The sequence below is a fragment of the Rhinolophus ferrumequinum genome, chromosome 21, assembly GCF_004115265.2.
Source record: "Rhinolophus ferrumequinum isolate MPI-CBG mRhiFer1 chromosome 21, mRhiFer1_v1.p, whole genome shotgun sequence".
In the NCBI taxonomy this organism is placed as follows: Eukaryota; Metazoa; Chordata; class Mammalia; order Chiroptera; family Rhinolophidae; genus Rhinolophus; species Rhinolophus ferrumequinum.
The window spans coordinates 35,499,462-35,520,639 of NC_046304.1; the positions used below are offsets into that span (position 1 = coordinate 35,499,462).

The 21,178-nt window shown below is 50.3% G+C and overlaps 1 protein-coding gene across 6 annotated transcripts in view; it reads left to right on the forward strand.

Moving 5' to 3' along the window:
• The window catches only part of ARHGAP23 (Rho GTPase activating protein 23), a 74,793-nt gene extending 54,935 nt beyond the window's left edge, over positions 1-19,858 (forward strand). For 2 of the 6 annotated variants that reach the window (XM_033090138.1, XM_033090139.1), the window contains 8 exons: positions 936-1,014; positions 3,326-3,399; positions 3,669-3,758; positions 4,399-4,524; positions 10,282-10,323; positions 10,893-10,989; positions 13,090-13,121; positions 17,350-19,857. In XM_033090138.1, the coding sequence (XP_032946029.1) occupies positions 936-1,014; positions 3,326-3,399; positions 3,669-3,758; positions 4,399-4,524; positions 10,282-10,323; positions 10,893-10,989; positions 13,090-13,121; positions 17,350-18,384 (1,575 nt within the window). In that variant the 3' untranslated portion in view covers positions 18,385-19,857. Of the gene's footprint in view, positions 1-935; positions 1,015-3,325; positions 3,400-3,668; positions 3,759-4,398; positions 4,525-10,281; positions 10,324-10,892; positions 10,990-13,089; positions 13,122-17,349 lie in introns of all 6 variants that reach the window. The other 4 variants (XM_033090140.1, XM_033090141.1, XM_033090137.1 and 1 more) reach the window with 3 other exon arrangements.
• Positions 19,859-21,178: the final 1,320 nt, after the last annotated feature.

Genomic DNA, 21,178 nt, shown 5'->3' on the forward strand with positions numbered 1-21,178 from the left:
GAACTCCTGATTTAGATCTTTAAAGTGCCAGGTTAACAGAACGAGCTTGGTGATAGGAACACAGTAGGGAATTAGACAGACAGGATCCCTGCCCCTTAGGGAGCTTACACTTCCACCAGGGAGATAGGCAGGAACTAGAAAACGAATGTATATAATAATAACAAATTGTGATAAGTGCCACGGAGGAAACAAAGTCAGGGCTGTGATACAGATGACAGAGCAGTGGCAATGGCGGCTGCTTTAGCTGTGACAGTTAGAGCAGGCCTCTCTGAAGAGGTGACATGTAGACAGGGTGAGGAGCTGGTCATGTGGAGGGCAGGGTGAGGAGAGTTCTAGTGGAGGGAATAAGCAATTGCAAAGGGCCTGAGACAGGAAGGCACTGTGCATGAACGTGTGCTACGCCAAGGATAGGACAGGGGGGTCCAAGGATGATTCTCTGCGAAATGGGGAGCACGGAGAAGCAGGAGTTGGCACTAGCAGGCACGATGAAGGTCCAATGGCAGGCTCATTGGAAGTAAGACTTAAGAAATAAGCGAAACGTAGGGGGTTCGCTTATTTCTGTCCCTCACAGTGTCTGGACCAAAGAAGGCACCAGGTACTTTCTGTGGATGGGCACATGTTGGAGGTCACAGGGCTGGATAGAGCAAGGACAGGCTGGGGTCAGATGGTAGGGGTCTAGGACCTCGCTGAGGACTCTGTTCTGCTGCCTCGATGAGTCTACGTAGCCCAGAGATTCCTGGTGTGGGCAGAGCTTGGTGTGAGTGGGTCCCAGGGAGGGCCTGGGCTCGGCTGGGCTGGGCTCTAGGGCTGGACTAGCATGGAGCATGGTCACCTGAGCTGGGCCTGGCCGGCCCTACACCTGGACCTGGGGGCATGGGGGTTTGGGCACTTGGGCTGGGCTTGCCTGTTGCCTGACATCTTTGCCCTCTCCCCAGCGCTGGCAAGACCTCAATGTGATCAGCAGCCTGCTCAAGTCTTTCTTCCGGAAGCTACCTGAGCCTCTTTTCACCGATGGTGAGTAAGGGGTGGAAACAGAGGATGGGAGGAAGGATACCTGTCTCTGCTGCACCCTGACCATTTTTTAAATTGGGTTTGTTAGTTTTACTTTTTAGGTTTTTATTTTAATACAAAAGAAACATGTGCTTGTAAAAAAACTCAGGTAGTATAGACATGAATAAACACAAAGGTCTTTATCATTCTCCCACTCCCTGTCTCCCGAGGTTATACTAACATTCTCTGAGCATTTCCTATGTGCTAAGCACTACTCTCTACAACAACTCCAGGAGGTATGTACTATTATCTCCACTTTACAGATGAGGAAACCGAGGCACAGGGAGGTTAAATGACTTACCCAAGGTCTCACAGGCTGTAAGTGTCAGAGCCAGGATTCAGCTCCAGAGCCCAGCTCTTGCCCATTTGTTGAGCTGCTTGTTAGCAATCTTTTGTGTTTCCTTCTAGAGCCTCTGACACGTATGACAAAGACACACATGCATACATAGGGTTTGGAGTTGGGTGCGTTCAGTGGTGTGCTGGTGAATGTTTAATACCTGGCTCTCTGGGGGGAAAAAAGCCTTGATCTGTAGCATGTTCCAATTTCCATGGTGTAAATACTTCCCTCGTGACTGATTTCAAGCCACTGATACGCTGTCACCAATGTGGAGCTGGGAAGCAATGTACACAGTTGGCCGTCAGGCAGCAGGGTAAGCAGGCTTCAGCACACCACTGGTGGGTTCTTCTTAACACAAGGAGGCTTGTGATTCTGAGATTTATTCATGTCAGTACAAAGAGCTCTACCTCATTTTTTGGTAAATCAACCACTTAGTATGTCATAGTCTGAATAGAATGTAAATTTTCTAATCACTCCCCTGTTGATGGATATTGAGGTTGTCTTCAAATTTTTGCTGTGACAAAACATGTTGCAGTGACTTTCCTTGAGTATGTCCCTGCACGCCTGGCTCGGTGTCCTCGAGGTAACTTCCTAGACGTAGAATCGCTAGGTCAAAGTCCTGATAAACATTTTTGACAGCTAATGTCACGTGGCACATTAGCTGAGAAGGAGGGCCTATGCATGCTCCCACTAACAGCGTAAGAGAGTTTTGGCTTCCCACCTCCGCCGTCAACATTGGATATTATTAATGTTTTAAACTTCTGCTAATCAGATAGGGGAAATGGCATCTTATTATTGTTTTCATTTTCATTTCCCTCATTACTAGGAAGGTTAACCCTCTTTTCATTAGTTTATTGGTCTTTTCTATTTCCTCTGTAGTTGCCTGTTCAGACTATGTGCCCATTTTTCTATTCGATTGTCTGTCTTTTTTTCATATTGATTTGCAGGAGACAAGCTTTTGTATATTATGGATATTAATCCTTTGTTAGTTTTTGCAAATGTTTGTCCTGATCTTCTGGTTTGCCTTTTCACTTTTCAGTAGAGAAGTTGAAAACAATTATTTTAAGTGTCAAAATTGTTAATGTTTTATAGATTCTGTAACTCATGTTTACGAAGGCTTTATGATTATAAAACTATTTCCTTATTTTCCCACTATTTTAAGAACTTTTCTATTTGGCTCTGTAATGCAATTATGTGTATTACGTGAGCTAGAAATGGATATCCTCCCCATCCCCGCAACAAGATAGCTACTTGTCTCAGGGACATTTACTCACACCTCCATTCCTTCCACACTGATTTGAAGGGCTGCCTTTATCACATTGTAAAGATTTGCATGGCCTGTTTCCCTCCTTTCCGCCCCGTCCTCGCTCATCTTTCCCTACCAGTTCCACTGCTTTCCTATCTTGTTAGTGTGTTTCAGTATCATTCTTCTCCCCCATCATTCTTCCTCTAAAAAATATTCTTGGCTGTCCTTGTACATTTATTCATCCAGATGGATTTTAGAATAAACTAGCCACGTTCCATTTTAAAAGTTCCCCATGGACTTCTTCTGAAGGGAGTTGGGGGGATCCTGACATAGGTAGGGTAGGGTGTCTGGAGGCTGAAAAGCCCCTCCCTCTTTCCAGGTAACTTTCTCTTCTGGCCATGTGATATCCTTGTCCTGGAGACTGGTGCAGGGGCCCCTTTTCCAGTACGAACATGCAACGCAGGTCTTATTTCTTCCCAAATGAACACCCCTGGGCTACCCCAGGTCAGGCACACACCTCCGTGCAACTGTGGTGGTTTAATCACATGAACACAAGGCCACAGAGCTCCCTGAAACTGGAACAGCGTGGGCCTGCTCAGCCAGCCGGGGCTTTCAGCCTGGAAGCCACCCACCTTGACTGTTGGAGAAGGAGCTGCCTCCCACCTCTCTAAACGGTCTTCCCTGTGTTCTAGATAAATACAACGACTTCATCGAGGCCAATCGTATTGAAGACTCAAGGGAGCGGATGAAGACACTGCGGAAGCTGGTAAGGAAAGAGAGGTGCTATTGGGCAAAATATAGACTGGATGGGGAGCACTACTGTCCAGGAGGCCCAGAGTCCAGTGCCACTGACTCGCTCTGCGACATTGGGAAGCCCTTCTCTACTCTGAGCCTCAGTGTCTCTATCTGTACGAGGGGGTAGTTAGAGGTAGATTCCAGGCCCCCTGAGATATAGCAATGAAAGCCACTTTGGGGCGTGGTGGACAGAGGGGTCTATGACAACCTGGTTCCATGTCCCTTCTCTCTGCCACCCAGATTCGGGACCTTCCAGGACACTACTATGAAACACTCAAATTCCTCGTGAGCCATCTGAAGACCATTGCTGACCACTCAGAGAAAAACAAGGTGGGTGAGGGTTCTGGCATGGAGTGTGGGGGAGGGACACGTACCTGGGGCTCCTCAGCGTATTCCGACCTCCTCTGGGTCAGAAATCTCAAGGCCCTCTAGACATGCCCTCCTCCTTCAAGGTCATTCTGTCCCCACCCCAGCCCTACATGCTGGCCAGTGCTTCTCCCTCAAAGAGCCAGCTCCTGAGTTTCGGAGGTCTTCCAGAGACCCAGAGCCACAGTCCCCCTGCAGCTGATGGAGATCTATCCTCTCATTCTGCGTTTCCCTAAACACACCACTGATATCTTCTAGTTCTGCAGCAGCAAAAGTGAGGGGACTACAGGATTTCTCCCAGTCCTAAAAGACCCTTGGGACCTTGGGTCCCTCCTGTGGGATCGCCTACTATTAGCACAATATCTGTGTATAGTGTGGGCATTGCCCATGGCTACCAGGCCTGGGGGAGAGTGGGGCTGAAATCTGGCTGTGCTCTCCTTCCCAGGCACCTCCATGCCCATGCAAGCCCGTGCCCAGCCCCTAAGCGAGGGACATCTTAGGGTATGATCAGGACATCCTAAGGGGCCTAGAGTAAGGGAGGCCTGGGGCACTGGTTTCACACTCACAGTGTCACTGATGCTGGCCTGCTCTCTCCCCTGCCCAGATGGAGCCCCGGAACCTGGCCCTGGTGTTCGGGCCAACGCTGGTGAGGACGTCCGAGGACAACATGGCAGACATGGTGACCCACATGCCCGACCGTTATAAGATTGTGGAGACTCTGATCCAGCACGTAAGCAGCCACCCTGGCTGGGGCATGTCCCCCTGGGCACCTCGCTCCTGTTTGGCTGAGTGGATGTCCTCAGGGAAGGATGAGGCAGCTTAAGAAAATGCAGCTGGGATGGTGAATCCCCTTTATAGGCTGTGTTTCAAGGCCAAACAGGAATGGATCCTAGAATTCCTGTTGTTCTGGGATGTCACATTCCCAGCAGGAGAATCAGGAGGCCCCGGAGCTTCCAAGATACGTGTGAGGGTCAGAGGGAGGAGGACAGGCAGCGGATTCTTGTTATTGTCCATGAACGGATGAGAACCGAGAATGGCCAACAGACGGCGCAGGAGGACTTCGTCTTCCAGAGCCAAACCCAGGGCAGCACTGACCCCTGCTGGGGTGCTCAGGGATTTCTTTATGAAGCCTCAAACTTTTCCATTTCCAAATCTTGGTATGAGCTGTGGTCCAGCCCACAAAGGGCAGAACCAGATCCCCTCCTGCCGGGAGAAATAAGATTGACGGCTGGTCAGAGGAAGGGGAGCCTCAGCCTCCAGCACCTCATAGACACTTTAAGGAAGGGATCGTGTACCTTCATTTTATAGGTGAGGAAACGGCCTCAGAAAAGCACAGTGACTTGCTCAAGGTCACACAGATAATACATGGCAGCCCAGGATTTTAACCTGGGTCTGTCTGACCAAAGCCCATGCTTTCCTCCCCACCTACTGGGAGGGCAGATTCTGTCCTAGAAAGAGGGAGGCTGGCCAGGGTCAGCGAAATGAGGCAGTGGGGTCACTTTTGGTTATGTTGATTGGCCTTGCCTATTTCTTTCCTTCCTTCACTGTGTGGTCAGGGCTCCAAGGCCCATTTTCAACTTAACGTTGGGACCACTGGCCTGGAGTCCCACTCCAGAGCTGTCAGGCCAGGGCCACTGGGCAGTGTCAGGGATCCTGATGAGGCCTTAGTCTGGGGAAGCTTATCTCCCTTGGAAAAGTTCAGCTCTCTGATCGAAAGGGAGCCCCCCTGGAGCCCCGTGAGTGTGTGCTTGGGGGGGTCAGTGAGGAAGAGAAAGAGGCTGGCCCCCCCACTCCTGGAAAAGTGCCTGGATACTTGAGGCCTGTGGCCAGCAGGGCTGTCAGCAGCAGCAAGGAGAAAGAGGCCCAAAGTGTGTCTCCTTACTCTCCCCCATACCCCTGAGGGGAGTCCCGAGCCAACGGCAGCCCCTCCTCTGGGCAGGGTCGGGGAGGGGGCTCCTTTACAGGTGTATTGCAGGTACCGAGTTTAGTACCTGGCACATAGTGAACACTCAGTGTTTCTTGAATGAATGAATGGCTGTTGAGGTTATACCAGTCTGGGCTTCCTCACGCAGGGATTTGCTCCTGGGAACTAACTGAGCTGGCTACCTCCACTCTTCACCTCCTTGGCATTTGATCATAATCATCCCTGGATGGTGGGTGAGGGAATGACTTTCCCCCTCAGCAGGCCCCTTAAGCTCACCCTCTACCCACGTTTGCCAGGTTCTGCTAGCCCAGAGGCTCTGTAGTCGGGGATCAGGGTAGTGACAATCCCAGGCAGGGGTCAGACTTGTGGCAGACTGCTCTGACTCTGAGAGCCCCTGACATGTCAGTGGGTGGTAGGAGTTAGTGGGTGACATGACCTCCTGCTGGGAGTTCCAGCTGAAGCCGTCACTTGGCCTCCCCTGCTTGGGGTTCCTGTCCTCTGTGGAACCTTTGGGCAGCAGAGCTGGAAGAGGCCTTAAGGTCTCAAACCTGTCCTCACATCGTATAGACAGTGCAAACTGAGGTGTGAAGAGGAAGAGTGACTTGCCCAGGGTCACACAGCAAGATGATGGCAGAGTAGAGATGAGCAAAACCAGGGGTCTGGCCTTCCAGTGGCAAGTCACCAACCAGCTCATACTATGTTTACTAAGTTCATTGGAACTCAAACAAAGTCCTTATCAAAGCATTTGTTCATTTATTCACTCAGCAGACGTAGTGATACCTACTATGTGTACAGTGGCTTTTCTCAACCTTGGTACTAGTGACCTTTGAGGCCAGATCACTCCTCATTGTGGGGTGCTGCCCGGTGTATTACAGGATGTTTAGCAGCATCTCTGGCTAGATGCCAGGAGCATCCGTCCAGTTGTGACAATTGAAAATGTTTCCAGACATTGCCAGATGCCCCCTAGGGGGTTCAAAATCACCCCTGTTGAGAACCACTGGTGTATCAGTCGAGGGCACTGGCTGTGAAGCCAGCCTGCCTGAGGTTGAACCCTGGCTCTGCTCCTTATATGCTAAGTTACTCACTGTCTTTGTGCCTCTGAAAGTAGAGATAATAATAGTACTTGCTTCGCAGTGGTATTGTGACGGTTACATGAATTAATATCTGTAAAGCACAAAATGGTGCCCAGCAGTTAGTAAGTGTTATATAAGAGTTAGCTGTCATCGTCGTCATTGTCATTATTCCATGCCAGAGCCATGCAGGTCCTGGGAACACAGAGGTGTATGGAACTCAGGCCCTACTCTGAAGGCACACTGCCCACTGAAGACATCGCTTCTTCATGCTCTGGGCTATGCCCAGGGAAGCCCCACAAAAGGACCCAGTCCAGCCCTGGGTGTCGGGCTGGGTTGGTAGTCGGAAGTTCTTGAACTGTCTTAAAAGACCATGAGGAAATTAGATAGGCAGAGAAGGGACAAAGTATTCTAGGCCGAGGGAACAATGTGCAAAAGCAGGGTAAATTCTAAAAAAGCTAGTATGAATTCTTCCAGAGAAACGTGGGCCGCCTGGAAGCGTCCTGCAGACTTCCGGGTTCCTGGAGCATTTTTGGGTACCCTCACACCCGAATTAAAGGCTGGCTTCTTAGTGCCCCCTCTGGTCAGCTTGTCTCTGGGTAACCTCACTTTTTAATAATAATAGCTGACATTTATTACATACTAACAATGTGTTGTACTAAATGTTTTACATCTTTCATTATTTTTTAATTTTTTTAATAATTGAGATTTAATAGACATATAACATTATATTAGCTTCAGGTATACGACATAATGGTTCGCTATTTGTATATATTGTAAAATGATCAGCACAGTAAGTCTAGTTAATATCTGTCACCATCCATAGTTATATTTTTTTTCTTGTGATGAGAACTTTTAAGATCTACTCTCAGCAACTTTCAAATATACAATACAGTATTATTAACTATAGTCACCATATTGTATATTATATCCCCATGTACAGTACATCCCCATGACTGATTAATTTTGTAACTGGGTGTACCTTTGACCACCTTTATCCCTTACATGCACCCCCCCCACCTCCTTGCCTCTGGCAACCACCAATTTGATCTCTGTATCTACCGTGTTTCCCTGAAAATAAGACCTCGTCGGGCAGTCAGCTCTAATGCGTCTTTTGGAGCAAAAATTAATATAAGACCTGGTTTTATTTTACTATAATATAAGACTGGGTCTTTAACATAATATAACATAACATAACATAACATATAATACAAGACAATATAATAATATTGGGTCTTATGTTAATTTTTGCTCCAAAAGACTCATTAGGGCTGATTGTCCGGCTAGGTCTTATTTTCAGGAAAACATGGTAGGAGCTCAGATTTATTTATTTTTAGATCCCACATATAAGTGACATTATATGGTATTTGTCTTTCTCTGTCTGACTTATTTTACTTAGCATAATGCGCTCAAGATCCATCTATGTAGTCATAAATGGCAAGATTTTCTTATTTTTTATGGCTGAATAATTTTTTGAGGAACCTCCATACTGTTTTTTATAGTGGCTGGACCAATTTACATCCCCACCAACAGTGCACAAGGGTTCCCTTTTCTCCACATCCACACCAACACCTGTTATTTCTTGTCTTCTTGATAATAGCCGTACAGTATTCCACTTTAATCCTCACTACAATTTTTGAAGTAGATACTCATATTATGCCCATTTTACAGAAAAGTAAGTAGACTCAGAGAGGTAATTTGACTGAGGTGAACTTGGACCCAAGATGACTGACTCCAGATGTTGCATTTCTTTCTTGTCCTCTCTCTTCTCATCTGTCTCTTTCTTGTTTCTCTTCTGTGCTGCTTATTTGAGTCAATCATATGCCAGATTTTGATGAATAATAACTGAGGTTCATGGCACTTGGTCATAATCAACCTTGCAAGTCTCCTTGTTTATTCCTGACCCTACTGTGCCCCCACCCCATAAGTACCCACTCTAATAGGTTAATATGTATCCTTCCAATACACCTTCTATGTGCTTATTTTAAATACATGGATAGCCTTAAATGTGTATAATATTCTTTGTGTGTTTTAACTTTCAGTGAGCTTAGCTCACTTTATTGTAATTTCTGTACTGTAAGAACTTAATTCTGCTATCTGAAATGTCTTTTTTTTTTAATGCCTTTTTTTGTTGATGTTTACCACATTTTTATTTTATCTCTTTTTTTGGTCTACCATGCCTTGCTTTGATGGATTGATTTTTTTTCCTGATATGAAAAACATACAATTATAAAACCCATACTTATGTTTGGTTTTCACTATCAATTTCTAAAGCTCATCAGTGTCTATGTCTTCCTTCTATCACATCTAAAAGCCAACTACCTTAGTGTCCTTTTACCTGTCACTGGTTTCTCCCTCTAAATTTGAATTCCAGATTGTCATGAATACAGTGTGTGTGTCTGTCTCTGTGTGTGTCTGTGTGTTTGTCTGTGTGTTTGCTTGGTTTGATAACAATGGACTTTTCAACACTACTGTCCATCCTTACTTCTCAAGAGTTTGTTGCTCCACCCTGGATTCATTTCTTTAGTTGCTCATCTACTCAGTTAAGAGGGTCTTTGTGTAGTACTTTCTGATGTCTCAGAATAGCTTTATTTCATACTCAAACTTAAATGAGAGTTTAGCAGGGTATAAAATTCTAGGTTCAAAATTCCTGCATTTGTAGTCCAACAATACATTGTGAATATTACTTCCTAGTCTTCTTGTGTCTTTTGCTGCTGAGAATTCTAGTTACAGCTGATACTTGTTTATTTGTAAGCAATCTGTTTTTGTTTTTCAGAAAACTTTTAGAGTTTTATATCTTCAAGATTCTCAAATTTCACGAAATATATTTAAGAGTGGGATTTTTACTTTAATTTCTCTCCCGTTTGGCATTTATGAGAAACTTGTTGCCTGCCTGCCCTTCAGGGAACCTCCAAACACCTCCTTCCAGGCACTTCCCTTTTCTGGGTGAGGGGAGTGCCACCCCAGTTGTAAGAGTTGAGCCTACTACTGGTGTAGGGTACACTCCGCTCTAGCATCCCTGGCAGGCCTTCTCCCTGCAGTGGGCCCAACTGGCAGTAGATGGCGCTGCTTCTAGCTTGCAGTAGGGAGCCAGCCAAAGAGATGTGTGCTGGACAGTGTTTAATGAAAAATAGGCAGAGAGAAGCTCTCCCTGAGCTGGTCACCCATCCCTACTCAGACCCTCTCTCACTCCAGGCTGCGTTTCCCTCCCACACTGGGGTCCAACCTTTTCTCTCCCCAAGAGTTTCTCATCGTCTATGGCATTGGGTTCCAGGATCCATCAACTTCCCTCTGAGACCTCTCTAGCAACCAGGCCAGCCTGGGGTTTGTTGAGAAGAGGGAGGATCCCTGCTTCTTTGTGCCTCCTCCTTGCCTGTTCCATTTGGCACCTGAGTGGGTTCTCTGGACTGAGTAGGTTGGGAGCCTATGTCTCCCTGTCTTCCTTCAGCCCCTTCCCATGCTGATTGATCACTTCCTTTTGTCTCCTCTGCAGTCAGACTGGTTCTTCAGTGACGGTGAGGACAAGGGAGAGAGAGTAAGTGATGCAGAGGGCAGAGGGGGCAGGGTCCGGTCTGAGGGGGGTCCTCATCTCAGGTTGCGGGGGCAGCAAGACTCAAGCAGGGGCGGGTCCCTGACCATGTGGCATCCATAGTCCGATGGAGGAAACATAGACCCTCTCCTCAGGAGCTTCCGATCTGATGGGGGACTCAATCCTTGCCTTTATGAGCCCTCATTCTAAGGGGGCAGATGTAGGCCTTGCCCTGAGGAAATAGAGTCCAGTAGCAAAGGCAGACCCCACCTGAAGGATATAAGTTATAGGAAGGTCCTGTCTGATGGGGGAGACACAGTTCCCCTCAGCTGCAGGAACAGTTTGGGCCTTCAGGGTTCAATGAGGGTGTTGGGAAAGTTACAAAACAGTCTAACTGGGGGCATGTAAGATCTGCCCTCAAGAGTGCCTGATTGATGAGGGAGACAGTCGCTGCCCTGGTGAGCCCCAGTCTGATGGAGGAGACATGGGCCCTGTCTTCAGGGCACCCCGTTCTGTGGGATCTCTGCAGTCCAGCCATCTGAGGGCATGCTGGCTGACCCTCCTCCTGTTTGCAGACCCCTGTGGATGACAAGGAGCCTCAGTCAGTGCCCAACATCGAGTACCTCCTGCCCAACATTGGCAGGACAGTGCCCTCTGGTGACCCAGGTTCAGGTGAGTGCAGGGGCCAGGGAAGGGATGGGGGTGGGGGTGGGCTCTGTATTCCTGAGGGTCCCTGATGCCTGGCCTGGCTCCCAGCTTCCCTGCTCCTGCCTCAGCTGGGCCCTTCTCTGCCCCCACCACTGAGAAGGGGCTGTGGCAGGGCCTTCTTCCTCTCTGGGGAGGTCCAGCTTGCCTATGTGCCCACCTCCTCATCTGCTCAGATGCCCCCACCCCAGGGCTGGGTAGGAGCTTTGTTTGCCCTCCTTCACTGGTTTCTTTCCTGAGCTTTTTATTTCTTATGGACTGTGTCCTTCTGGGCATGTTACTCTTTTTAATTTTTCTTCCTTTTCTCCTTGCACCCCTCTGTCTCTCCTCCCTCTTCTCCCTGTACTCTCCTCCCATCCCCTGGATCCTGTCCCTTCTCTTCTCCTCTCCTTCCCCTCCTCCAGCGGACCTGTTGGAGATTTAAAGGGTACAGTGTGGCGTTGCAGCCTCGGTCACTAACAGTGGCGGGTGATTATAAGAAGGCTGGACAGGCAGAGGTGTCCCAGGCTGAGAGGACCTCACCCTGACATGCCAGTTCCCCACGCTTGTTAACAATCCCCAGCCCAGTGCCCTCCTACATGAAAGCCCCTTCTCAGGAGGAAGGAGGCACTTGTTGGAGCCAGATCCTGTCCCCCTTGCCAGGAAGTCTGGGTACCGTATGGCTGCCCTCCCGCAGTCCCCCACTCTGCGGCCTTCTCTCTGTGCTGAGCTCAGCCACTTCTGGTTATCTCGGCAGGGGAGGCTTGGCGGGTAGTGGGACCCAGCCTCTGCGGACACCAGTGATGTCAGCCTTAGAAGCCTCTCTAAAGCTGTCGCTCCTGTCTCGATCACCTTTGAGGACTGGCTTTTTCTGTTTCTGAAACCAGTGCCCCTGGTCACTCAGCCCTTGAGTCCTAGTTCTGTTCCTCTGGCCCTGTGATAGCAGAGTAGCCCAGGGACACAGGATTGCCCAGTGCCTTCTTGGCTCCAGCCACTAACGCCTCCCATCCTGTGGGTGACCTGTCCTTAGTATTTTGACCGCTCCTGTCTCTAATGGAGGCATACCTAGTTGCAAGAGACAGGCTGGGGAAGGGACCCAAAGGACATGGGGTGGGGATAGCAGAGAGGAGACCGGATCTCTTCTAATCACCCGCTGCCGCTCGCCTGCCCCATGTGTGTCGCTGTGTGGTGAGCCCATCTGCCCCTCTCACCGTGTGCGGGGCGGGCTAGGGAGGAGGCGTCTAACTTGCTTGCCAGAGAGTATGGATTAACCGCACTGCTCACTGCCCTGTCGGACCCCCAGAGGTCCTTGGATCAGCCTGCTCCCTCCCCAGTCCTGGAGAGGACACTGCCAAGACTCATTTCTGGTTCCTTCTCCACCCCAGTGATATTAAGGGAGTGGGGCCCAGGTCCCACTGAGGTAATAATGACTTTACTCTTCTTTATAACTTTGGTTGTACACGGGGGCCATGCCCCATACGGGCAGGTTGATCTCAGGTCTGGAGATGGAACCTATGAAGGCTTAGTCACCAGCCCTCTCTAGTCCTGTGTGCCACCCGCTTCATGTCTGCCCCTGTACTAGATCATTCAAATGGTCCTCTTCCTTCTTATGTCCTGGAAGTGGGGGGTATGGGTGGATGTAGGGCACCCACCTCTCTGTGCACTCACTGTGTGGTCTCCATTTCTCCAGAGCATCTGTGATTTGCTGTGTCTCACCGTTGTGGTTTTGTGGACTGCATCTGATACTTGGCACTTTCTCTGTAGTGCTTCAGAGGAACAGGGACAGGAGGGTGGTGAGAGGAACAGGACCCAAAGAAAAGCACCCCCTTGCCCTTAACCCTGGGCAAATGAGGGTCAAGTGGCTGGAAGCCTGATGTCACTTCCTGCCAGAAAAGGAAGCGGTGATTGACATCATTTTCTGCCTCATCCCTCTCCCATGGGAAATGACATCAGGGGCCCATCACACTCGCGGCGCTCAGGGAGAGCTCAGGTTTCTGAAGCCTTTGAGGAGAGGGAATTATGTTCACAAGACTCAGCCTGCTCTTGCCCTGATCCAATTTTCATTTTGCTTTCTGTTCTCACCAACAGATTCCACCACCTGTACTTCAGCCAAGTCCAAGGTAAGTGCAAGGCAATTCTGAAGTCTAACCCTACACAATCCAGCCCACTTTGTTTTTCGGTCAAGAGAATTGGGAGACTTGCAGTTGGACCCTGTGGAAAGTTGAGGATCACTGGGAAGGCAGGTGGGAAACACTGAGTGTCCAAGATAAACTGAAAAGTCGTTTGCTTTGGCTGTGCTTGGTGAGGCATCAGGTGTAATGGAAGGATCTGGCTTGGGAGTTAGGTGGCTGAGAGGCAGTGTGTTCAGTGGGTAGAAGCAGACAGTCCTGGGTTTCAGTTCTAGGTGCACTGGAAGCTTTGGGACACTGGGCAAGTTATTTGACCTCTTTCTGATCCTCAACTTCCTCGTCTGTAAATGATGGCTAATGTTTATCCCCATAAATTGGGTTAACAACAAATATGCCCCATATATCTACTGTTTAAAGTCTTTGGAGAGCCCAAAGTAAGCAGAAGGAAGGAAATAATAAAGATAAGAGTAGAAATCAATGAAATCAAAAACAATTGCGAAAATCAATAAAACCAGAGCTGGCTCTTTGAACCAGGTCTCACAGCCAGCTAGTCGCCTGCTCCGACCTGCCCTCTAAGACCAAACCTGTCAGGTGAAGATGCCTGCCCCAGGCAGACGCTGCCCAACTGTTAGGTTAGAGCTTGACGGCCAGGGAGTGTCTTAGCTGCCATACAAAATACCATAGACTGGGTGGCTTAAACAACAGAAATTTATTTTCTCACAGTTCTGAAGGCTAGATCCAAGATCAAGGTGTCAGCACGGTGTGTTTCTGGTGAGAGCTCTCTTCAAGGCTTGTAGACGGCTGCCTTCATGTGTCCTCATATGACAGACAGGAAAAGCCAGAAAGCTCTACCGTATCTCTTCTTACAAGAGCACTAATGCCACCATAAGGGCCCCACTCTCATGACCTCTTCTAAACCTAATTACCTCCCGAAGTCCCCATCTTCAAATACTATCATATTGGAGGTGGGGCTTCAGTGTATGGATTTGAGGGGTAGGGCACAATTCTGTCCATAGTAATCAGTGAAATCAGGTGAATGTTGACTGGCCAAACTGGGCTCATTTCTGTCTCGGTCTCTAAGCACTGGCTAGGTCCCAGCAAGTTCACTGTGCCTGACACGAGCAGGTAGTCATTATGTGTCAGATGAATGCACTGGAAAGAAAGAAGGAAGGCTGCTGTAGTTTGGTGCTGAGGTCCCCTGTAACCTCTCCATAGAGCCTCTGCCTGCACACCTCTGGTGACGGGGAGTTCACTCCATCACAAGACTCCTGTGGCAGGGAGCATGTTCATTATAGTGACCTGAAATTAGCTTTTTGTCCCTTCTATCCATTGCACCTGCTAGCCCCTTGGTTTCCCATAGCCTCTCCTGGACTGACCCCTTGACCTTTATGTGAACCTACTGACCTCTGCATTCCCTGGCAGTGACTATTCTGATCTCATTGCTTCTATAACTAGTCAGTATAAAGTAATGTGATCAGATAGTCCTAGTGGCCTCTCAAGTCTCTCAGAGAGCATGGCCAGGAAAGAAAGCAGCACAGGCCACCATGTTAGAGCTAAATGTTAGAGCTAAAACTATAAAACTCTTAGAAGGAAACATAAGAGGAATTCTTTGTGATCTTGGTTTAGGTAATGGTTTCTTAGATATGACACCACAAGCACATATGACAAAAGAAAAATACTTAAATTGAACTACATCAAAATTTAAAAGGTTGTGCTGCAAATAATACCAATATGAAAGAGAAAGAAACTCTAAAGGCATATCTGCAAGTTATGTATCTAATAATGGACTATTATTCAGAATATTTTAAAAAGCACTAACAAATCAGTAATATAAAAGAAAAGTAAGCCAGTTAATAAATGAAAACATTTGTACAGACTTTTCTTCAGAGATAATATACAAATGACTAAGTGCCTCAGATTGCTCAAAGCAGTGCTTCCATGTCTCAGAACTCCAGGGGTGCACTCTAGAGTTGTGTAGTGTAGGCAGCCATGACCCAGGACCACGCTCCTATAAATCCTGAATCCCTGACATGCTCTGGCTTCCTCAGAACTAACTGATGTGAGAGAAAGTGCATAGGATGTGGTGGCCACACCAAACATCTCTGTATCTCCACTCATTATTACACTGTGGATGAAATAGGAGGTGGCCTGTGAAGAGGGGTCCAAGGGTAGGTCATTCCAGCCCAGCATCTGCTTTTGCAGGGTTTCCTATGTTGTGGGGACTCCACTCACCCATTTGTTCATTCACTTAAAATTTATTGAGCACCTATTATGTCCCAGGCATTGTGCCAGGAATCCTGGATGCAAACACATACACCACAGACCTTGCTCTCAAGGAGCTCAGAGTTTGATATAGATGATATGCAAATGAAGCTATTCTGATATGAGAAGAGCTGGGGTAGATGTATTTTCAAAGGGCTATGGGAACAGAGAAGGGATTTCCCAGTTCAGCCAGAGAGGGCTGGGAGATTGCTGCACAGAAGGTGGTGCCATGTTTGAACTGGGCCTGGTAGGAGGAGTAAGAGCTCATCAACAAACGGTGTGTGGTTCCACGGTGGCGACTAAAGGCTGCCAATGTTAAAGTACAAGTCATATTGAGGGAAGGATTTGTAGGTCAGCACGGCCAGAGTGAAGGCTGTGTTGGGGTTGGGGTCAGGGCAGGGAGGACACCAGGCTGGGAAAACTGGGACCCGGTTGTGAAGGGCCCTGTGTCTTTGCTTCATCCTGGTAGGGGTGGGGTCCTGGAGAGTCCAGAGGTGACCGGAGTCCTGCTTTCCCTTAGAAGAATTGATTGCTTCGAAGGAGAAGGGACTGGGGTGAGGCAGGGTGGAGGCAGAGTCCTATTGGGAGAGGGTGAGAGGGCAGAAAGGCCGGGAAAAGGCAGAATGAGGGCCCGAATGGAGGATGATGGGGGTGCGATGGCTTTGGGAGTCACTTTAGGAGGAGAATTGAGAGGAGGGGAGAGGGAGGACTCAGAGATCATCTAAAAGTGGGGAACATGAATGGAGGTGGTTTGGGGCCGGGGTAGAGAGCATACTGTGGTTCTAGATAGGTGAGTTCCCGGTGCCTGCAGACACCCTGGTAAAGATGAACTTGCATTTGGAAGGAGAGTTCCAAGCTCAAATAGAGTTTGGTGTCGGACCAGGAGGCCTTGGCATCAAGGATGTTGAGGAAGAATACTTCCCAGGCAACATGAACAGAGAGAGAGAGAAGACGGGGCTGAGACAGAGCCCGGGGCACATGGCATCTTAAGTTTTAAGAGAGGAACAGAGAGCCCCCCAGGAGGCAGAGGAGAGGCCAGAAAGGGAGGACTAAAAACCAGGTTGGAGGAGGCAGTGAGGGGCAGCATGGCTTCTGCTGGGGGACTGGGGAAGGCCAGGACTAAAACTCTACCGGGCTTAACCCTGAGAACAGCGGCGGGGAAGTTTCCCATTTGGGGTATGGAAACCACAATTTGGGAGTGGCTTCAATCCAAATCATTGGATGGTGCCGGGCCTTTTAGCACTTTTGGCAGCAGAGCTGGCATTTGGATTGATCTGGGGTTGGGAATTATCAGGGTGGGGTGCTGAGGGGATGTCTGTGGGAAAGGGAAGTGAAGTTGGGTGGGTTGCCTGGAGAGGCCTGTACACGCTGAGTAGGTGGAAAGGCAGGTTTCCCAGGTGGGAGGGAGTGGAGAGGGAGGGGCCTAGGAGCTGTGGTCAGAGAAAGGTCCCTGCCAGGCTCTCTGGTGATTACCTATAACCCAGGACAGTCTGTGTGAAATGGCTTCAAACAAATACTATTCACTGTTGAGAGACTTACCAGAGCTGTGTCTAAAAGGATTTACCTAGCGCTGGACATGGAGAATGGAATGAAGTTAGGGGTGGCAGAGTTTCTAGACCAGCCCCCAGCTCACAGGGAAGAGCTGAGAGTCTAGATTAAGTCTGAAAGGGATAAGGAGAGACCTCAGGGCTGGGAGAGGGGCAGACGGGTGGTCTCTAGAGTGGATAGTGACACTCCAGCTGGGACAGTGGTCCAGGAGGAACGGCTTATGATGCCAGTGGGGATGCTGGGCTGGGCTGGACCTGTTGAGATTGGGTGCCATAGTACGCGGGGTAGGGGAGGGGTGTCCAGGTGGGACCGTGAAGGGAGCTGAGGCCCTCTGGCCTGGGGCTGGAAGAGAGGGCCATGCTCGCTCAAGTCTGGGCGCCTCCTGCATACTGACCTGTCGCCCGCCCAGGGTTCGTGGGCCCCCAAGAAGGAGCCGTACGCCCGGGAGATGCTGGCGATCTCCTTCATCTCGGCTGTCAACCGCAAGCGGAAGAAGCGGCGGGAGGCGCGGGGGCTGGGCAGCAGCACGGACGACGACTCGGAGCAGGAGGCGCACAAGCCCGGGGTGGGGGCGCCGGGGACCCAGGACCAGCCCGAGGAGCGGCTGCCGGGCGCTGCCGCCCCCGAGGCCCCCGGGCGCCTCAGCCCCCCGGCGGCGCCGGAGGAGCGGCCGGCCGCCGACACGCGCTCCATCGTGTCGGGCTACTCCACGCTGTCCACCATGGACCGCAGTGTGTGCTCGGGCGCCGGGGGGCGGCGGGCCGGCGCAGGGGACGAGGCGGACGACGAGCGCAGCGAGCTGAGCCACGTGGAGACGGACACGGAGGGTGGCGCGGCGCCTGGGGGGCACCTGGCGCGGCGGCCCTCCTTCAGCTCGCACCACCTCATGCCCTGCGACACCCTGGCTCGGCGCCGCCTGGCCCGAAGCCGCCCGGACGGCGAGGGCGCGGGCGCGGGGCGGGGCGGCCCCCGCGTCGCAGAACCTGCCGGCTCAGCCTCGTCCAGCAGCCAGGAGTCGCTGCGACCCCCGGCGGCGGCGGTGGCGGCGGCGCTGGGCGCGCGGCCCTCGCGCCTTGAGGCTTTGCGGCTGCGCCTCCGTGGCACTGCCGACGACATGCTGGCTGTGCGGCTGCGGCGACCGCTGTCGCCCGAGACGCGGCGGCGCCGGAGCAGCTGGCGCCGCCACACCGTGGTGGTGCAGAGCCCGCTGACCGACCTCAACTTCAACGAGTGGAAGGAACTGAGCGGAGGGGGCTCCCCAGAGCCCGCGGTCCCTCGGGCCCACAGTGACAACAAGGACTCGGGCCTCAGCAGCCTGGAGTCCACCAAGGCGCGGGCCCCGTCGTCAGCGGCCTCGTTGCCGCCCGCGCCCGGGGACCCGGGGGCACTGCAGAGCCAGCCTCCGCGCCGCTCGGCCGCCTCCCGCTTCCATCAGTGTCTGTAACCAGCTCCCTCCCCTCCCTGCGCAGCCCCCACTCCGCACCCCTTGGGAAACAGGCGTGTCCTCTGGCTGACACCTCCTCTTCTGTGGCGCCTGGGTGAGACTGTGTCTCCAATTTGTGTGCTGGAATTGACAGGCGGTGGGCAGTGAATGGCAGGAAGGGACTCCAGGGGTAAGGAGAGGGGATAATCTGCTGGGGGGTTGTGTCCCCTGGATAAATGATGGTGTGCCCTTCTGGGCCTTTCTGTGTCTGCACTTAGGGACCCTGCTCAGTCATGGGGTGTAGATAGGGAACTCCCAAGTCTCAGACTAAAGACAAAAGGAAAGATACTGGGTGATGCTGGGTCTTCCTTCTTTGCTCTGCCCACACCCATTAGCTCCTAGCTCCTAGCTGGGGGCCGGGGCTGGGGGGTATGTTGTGTATGTATGTCTGGGGAGAGGTGTAGGGCAGCGGTGTCCATGGGAGAGGGGTTGTGTAAACAAGGGTGTGTAGTCACTGTCCAGAGGTGTTTCCAATAGCAACATCTGCCACCCCTGCTGCCTTGTCTCCCCACTCCCACCCCCATCAAGGCTCCCTGTTTTTGGTGCACACAGGGATCCTTCCCCCCTGCTGCTTGTCAGAGCCAGAGAAAGGGGTTGGGGCCACTCCACAGGGGCAAGACAGACACTCACCAGGCTCACTCCCCCACCAAACTTTTGCCAGCCTCTAAATCACCCCCCAAGTGCTTTGACCATGGCGGAGCTACCCATTCTCCAGATAGTTTGGGGAAGATCCAGGGTTCCCCCCACTACACCTCCCTTGCCCCTCTCTTTGTTCTTCCAGCTGTGCCTGCTTCTTCCACAACTCGGGCACACAGACCCCACCTTCTGCCCTTTAGAAGCGGTGGTAGAAACACACACTGATGTATGAGGTCTGAGCTCTGTCTCTTCCTTCAGGATGGGCGGGACCCAGCCCCCTTTCCTCCCAACATTGTAAATAGACCTCCCATCACCAGGCCTCCCACAGGAGCCCTCACTCATTCCAGGGAAGCCCAACCCCACATGGGGCTGTGAACCCTACTGCCGTGTCTAGCTGTCCTCTTGGTTTATGCAAAGATTTGCTGTAGATTTCTCTCTCCCTCCCCCTTCCTTTTATTGTAAATATTGTCTCTAAATGTGTAACATATTATAAAGAATTTATAAGGATTTTTAAAGATGTTTTGCTCATTTAAAGAAGTGTTGTAACTGTTGGGTAAGCCTCCGGCCCCACGGTCCGCATGTCTCCTTTCACTGTGTCCTTGACACACCTCTCTAGGCGACAACTAAGATTTCCTGCTTCTGAAAAGTCCTGTCTTAAAGTATAGTCTATATCTTGGAAATAAATGGCCTTCCTCAAGGCATGAATCAGCTGTGTCACTTGTTCTGGAGGGAGGAGAGGGCCAGAGCGGGGCTGAGGTGGGGGAAGAATGAGGTGCCTGGCCCACAGAAGGAGCACGATAGGGCTGGACTAGGTGGTGGCAGAGTGGAGCCAAAGCTCTACCTCCTGGTAGTTCTGTAGGTGTCCCATCCTGGGAGGCTGGTAATAGCAATGACACAGGAACAGAATACAAGATGGAAGGGCGGGGACCCTCATTGCACAGAAGGTGTCCAGGTATTTGCTCTCTATTCCTGCAGAGGCCAGACAAGTGCATAGGCACCTTCCTTCTCAGGCCTTCAAAATGGTCCAGGGGTGCTGCCCAGAAGACAGGAGGCTTGGGCAAGGCCTAGGCCACTGGTGGGGCCCATCCTCGCCAGCTGTCATCATAGGCAGTCCCGGCCGCAGAAAACATCCCAAGAGGACAGCATAGATTTTGCCCATTGTCTTATCCGCATGTATAAGCTTACAACTTGGGATGGACCTCCTTCTATGTTGTCCCTGCCGGCTGCCAGGCTGCCTCTGAGGAGCTTAGTATCCATCTGTAGGAAAAGCAGGTGACAGTCATCAAAGAGAACCTAGAAAGGGGCCCTGAAGCTTGGAAAAGCTCAATGACTCACTGAATCCCCCCCCTTTCCTCCACCTCTGCCCCATAAGTTTTTGTTTGGCAAACTAGCTGACAGCTCGTGTTATTGTGGGCTCACACCGGCCCCAAGGGCCCTACAGATCTTACGTCAATCCTCCAACACCCTTTTGAGCTCCGCATCACTGTTATCTCCGTTTTATGTCTGAGGAAACTAAGGCACAGAGAGGTGACATTACTTGTCCAAGTGACACAGTAAATGGTGGAGCCAAGCAGGATAAATCTAAGCCCAGAGTAAGGACAGGGTTTCCTAACCATTGGGCCACCTTCTCTAGGCTTTCGTAGGCTTTGGATGAGAATGGATCAAAACCCTGTTCTCCTTCAGTTTGCCTTCAAAAATAAAGGAGAAATGAAGACATTTCCAGTAAAGAAAAACAATTTGTCATTAGCAGACCTGCCCTATAAGAAATACTAAAGGGAGTCCTGGAAGCTGAAATGAAAGTACACTAGATGATAACTTGAATCCACACAAAGAAATAAAGAACTCCAGGAAAGGTAACTAGGTATTATGAAAGACAATATAAACATGTTTATTTATAATTCTTTTCTTTTTTGTCTGTAATTCTGTCTTTAAAAGGCAAATAAATAAATAAAAGGCAATTGCATAAAGCAATAATCACAAAACTGTTGACAGGCTTATAATGTATAATGGTAAAATTTGCATGAGAAGAATGGTGTGAAAGTGAGGGACTAGAGCTATAATGAAGCAAAGTTTTTGAACACTATTAAAATTAAGTTAGTATTAATCTGAACTATATAGA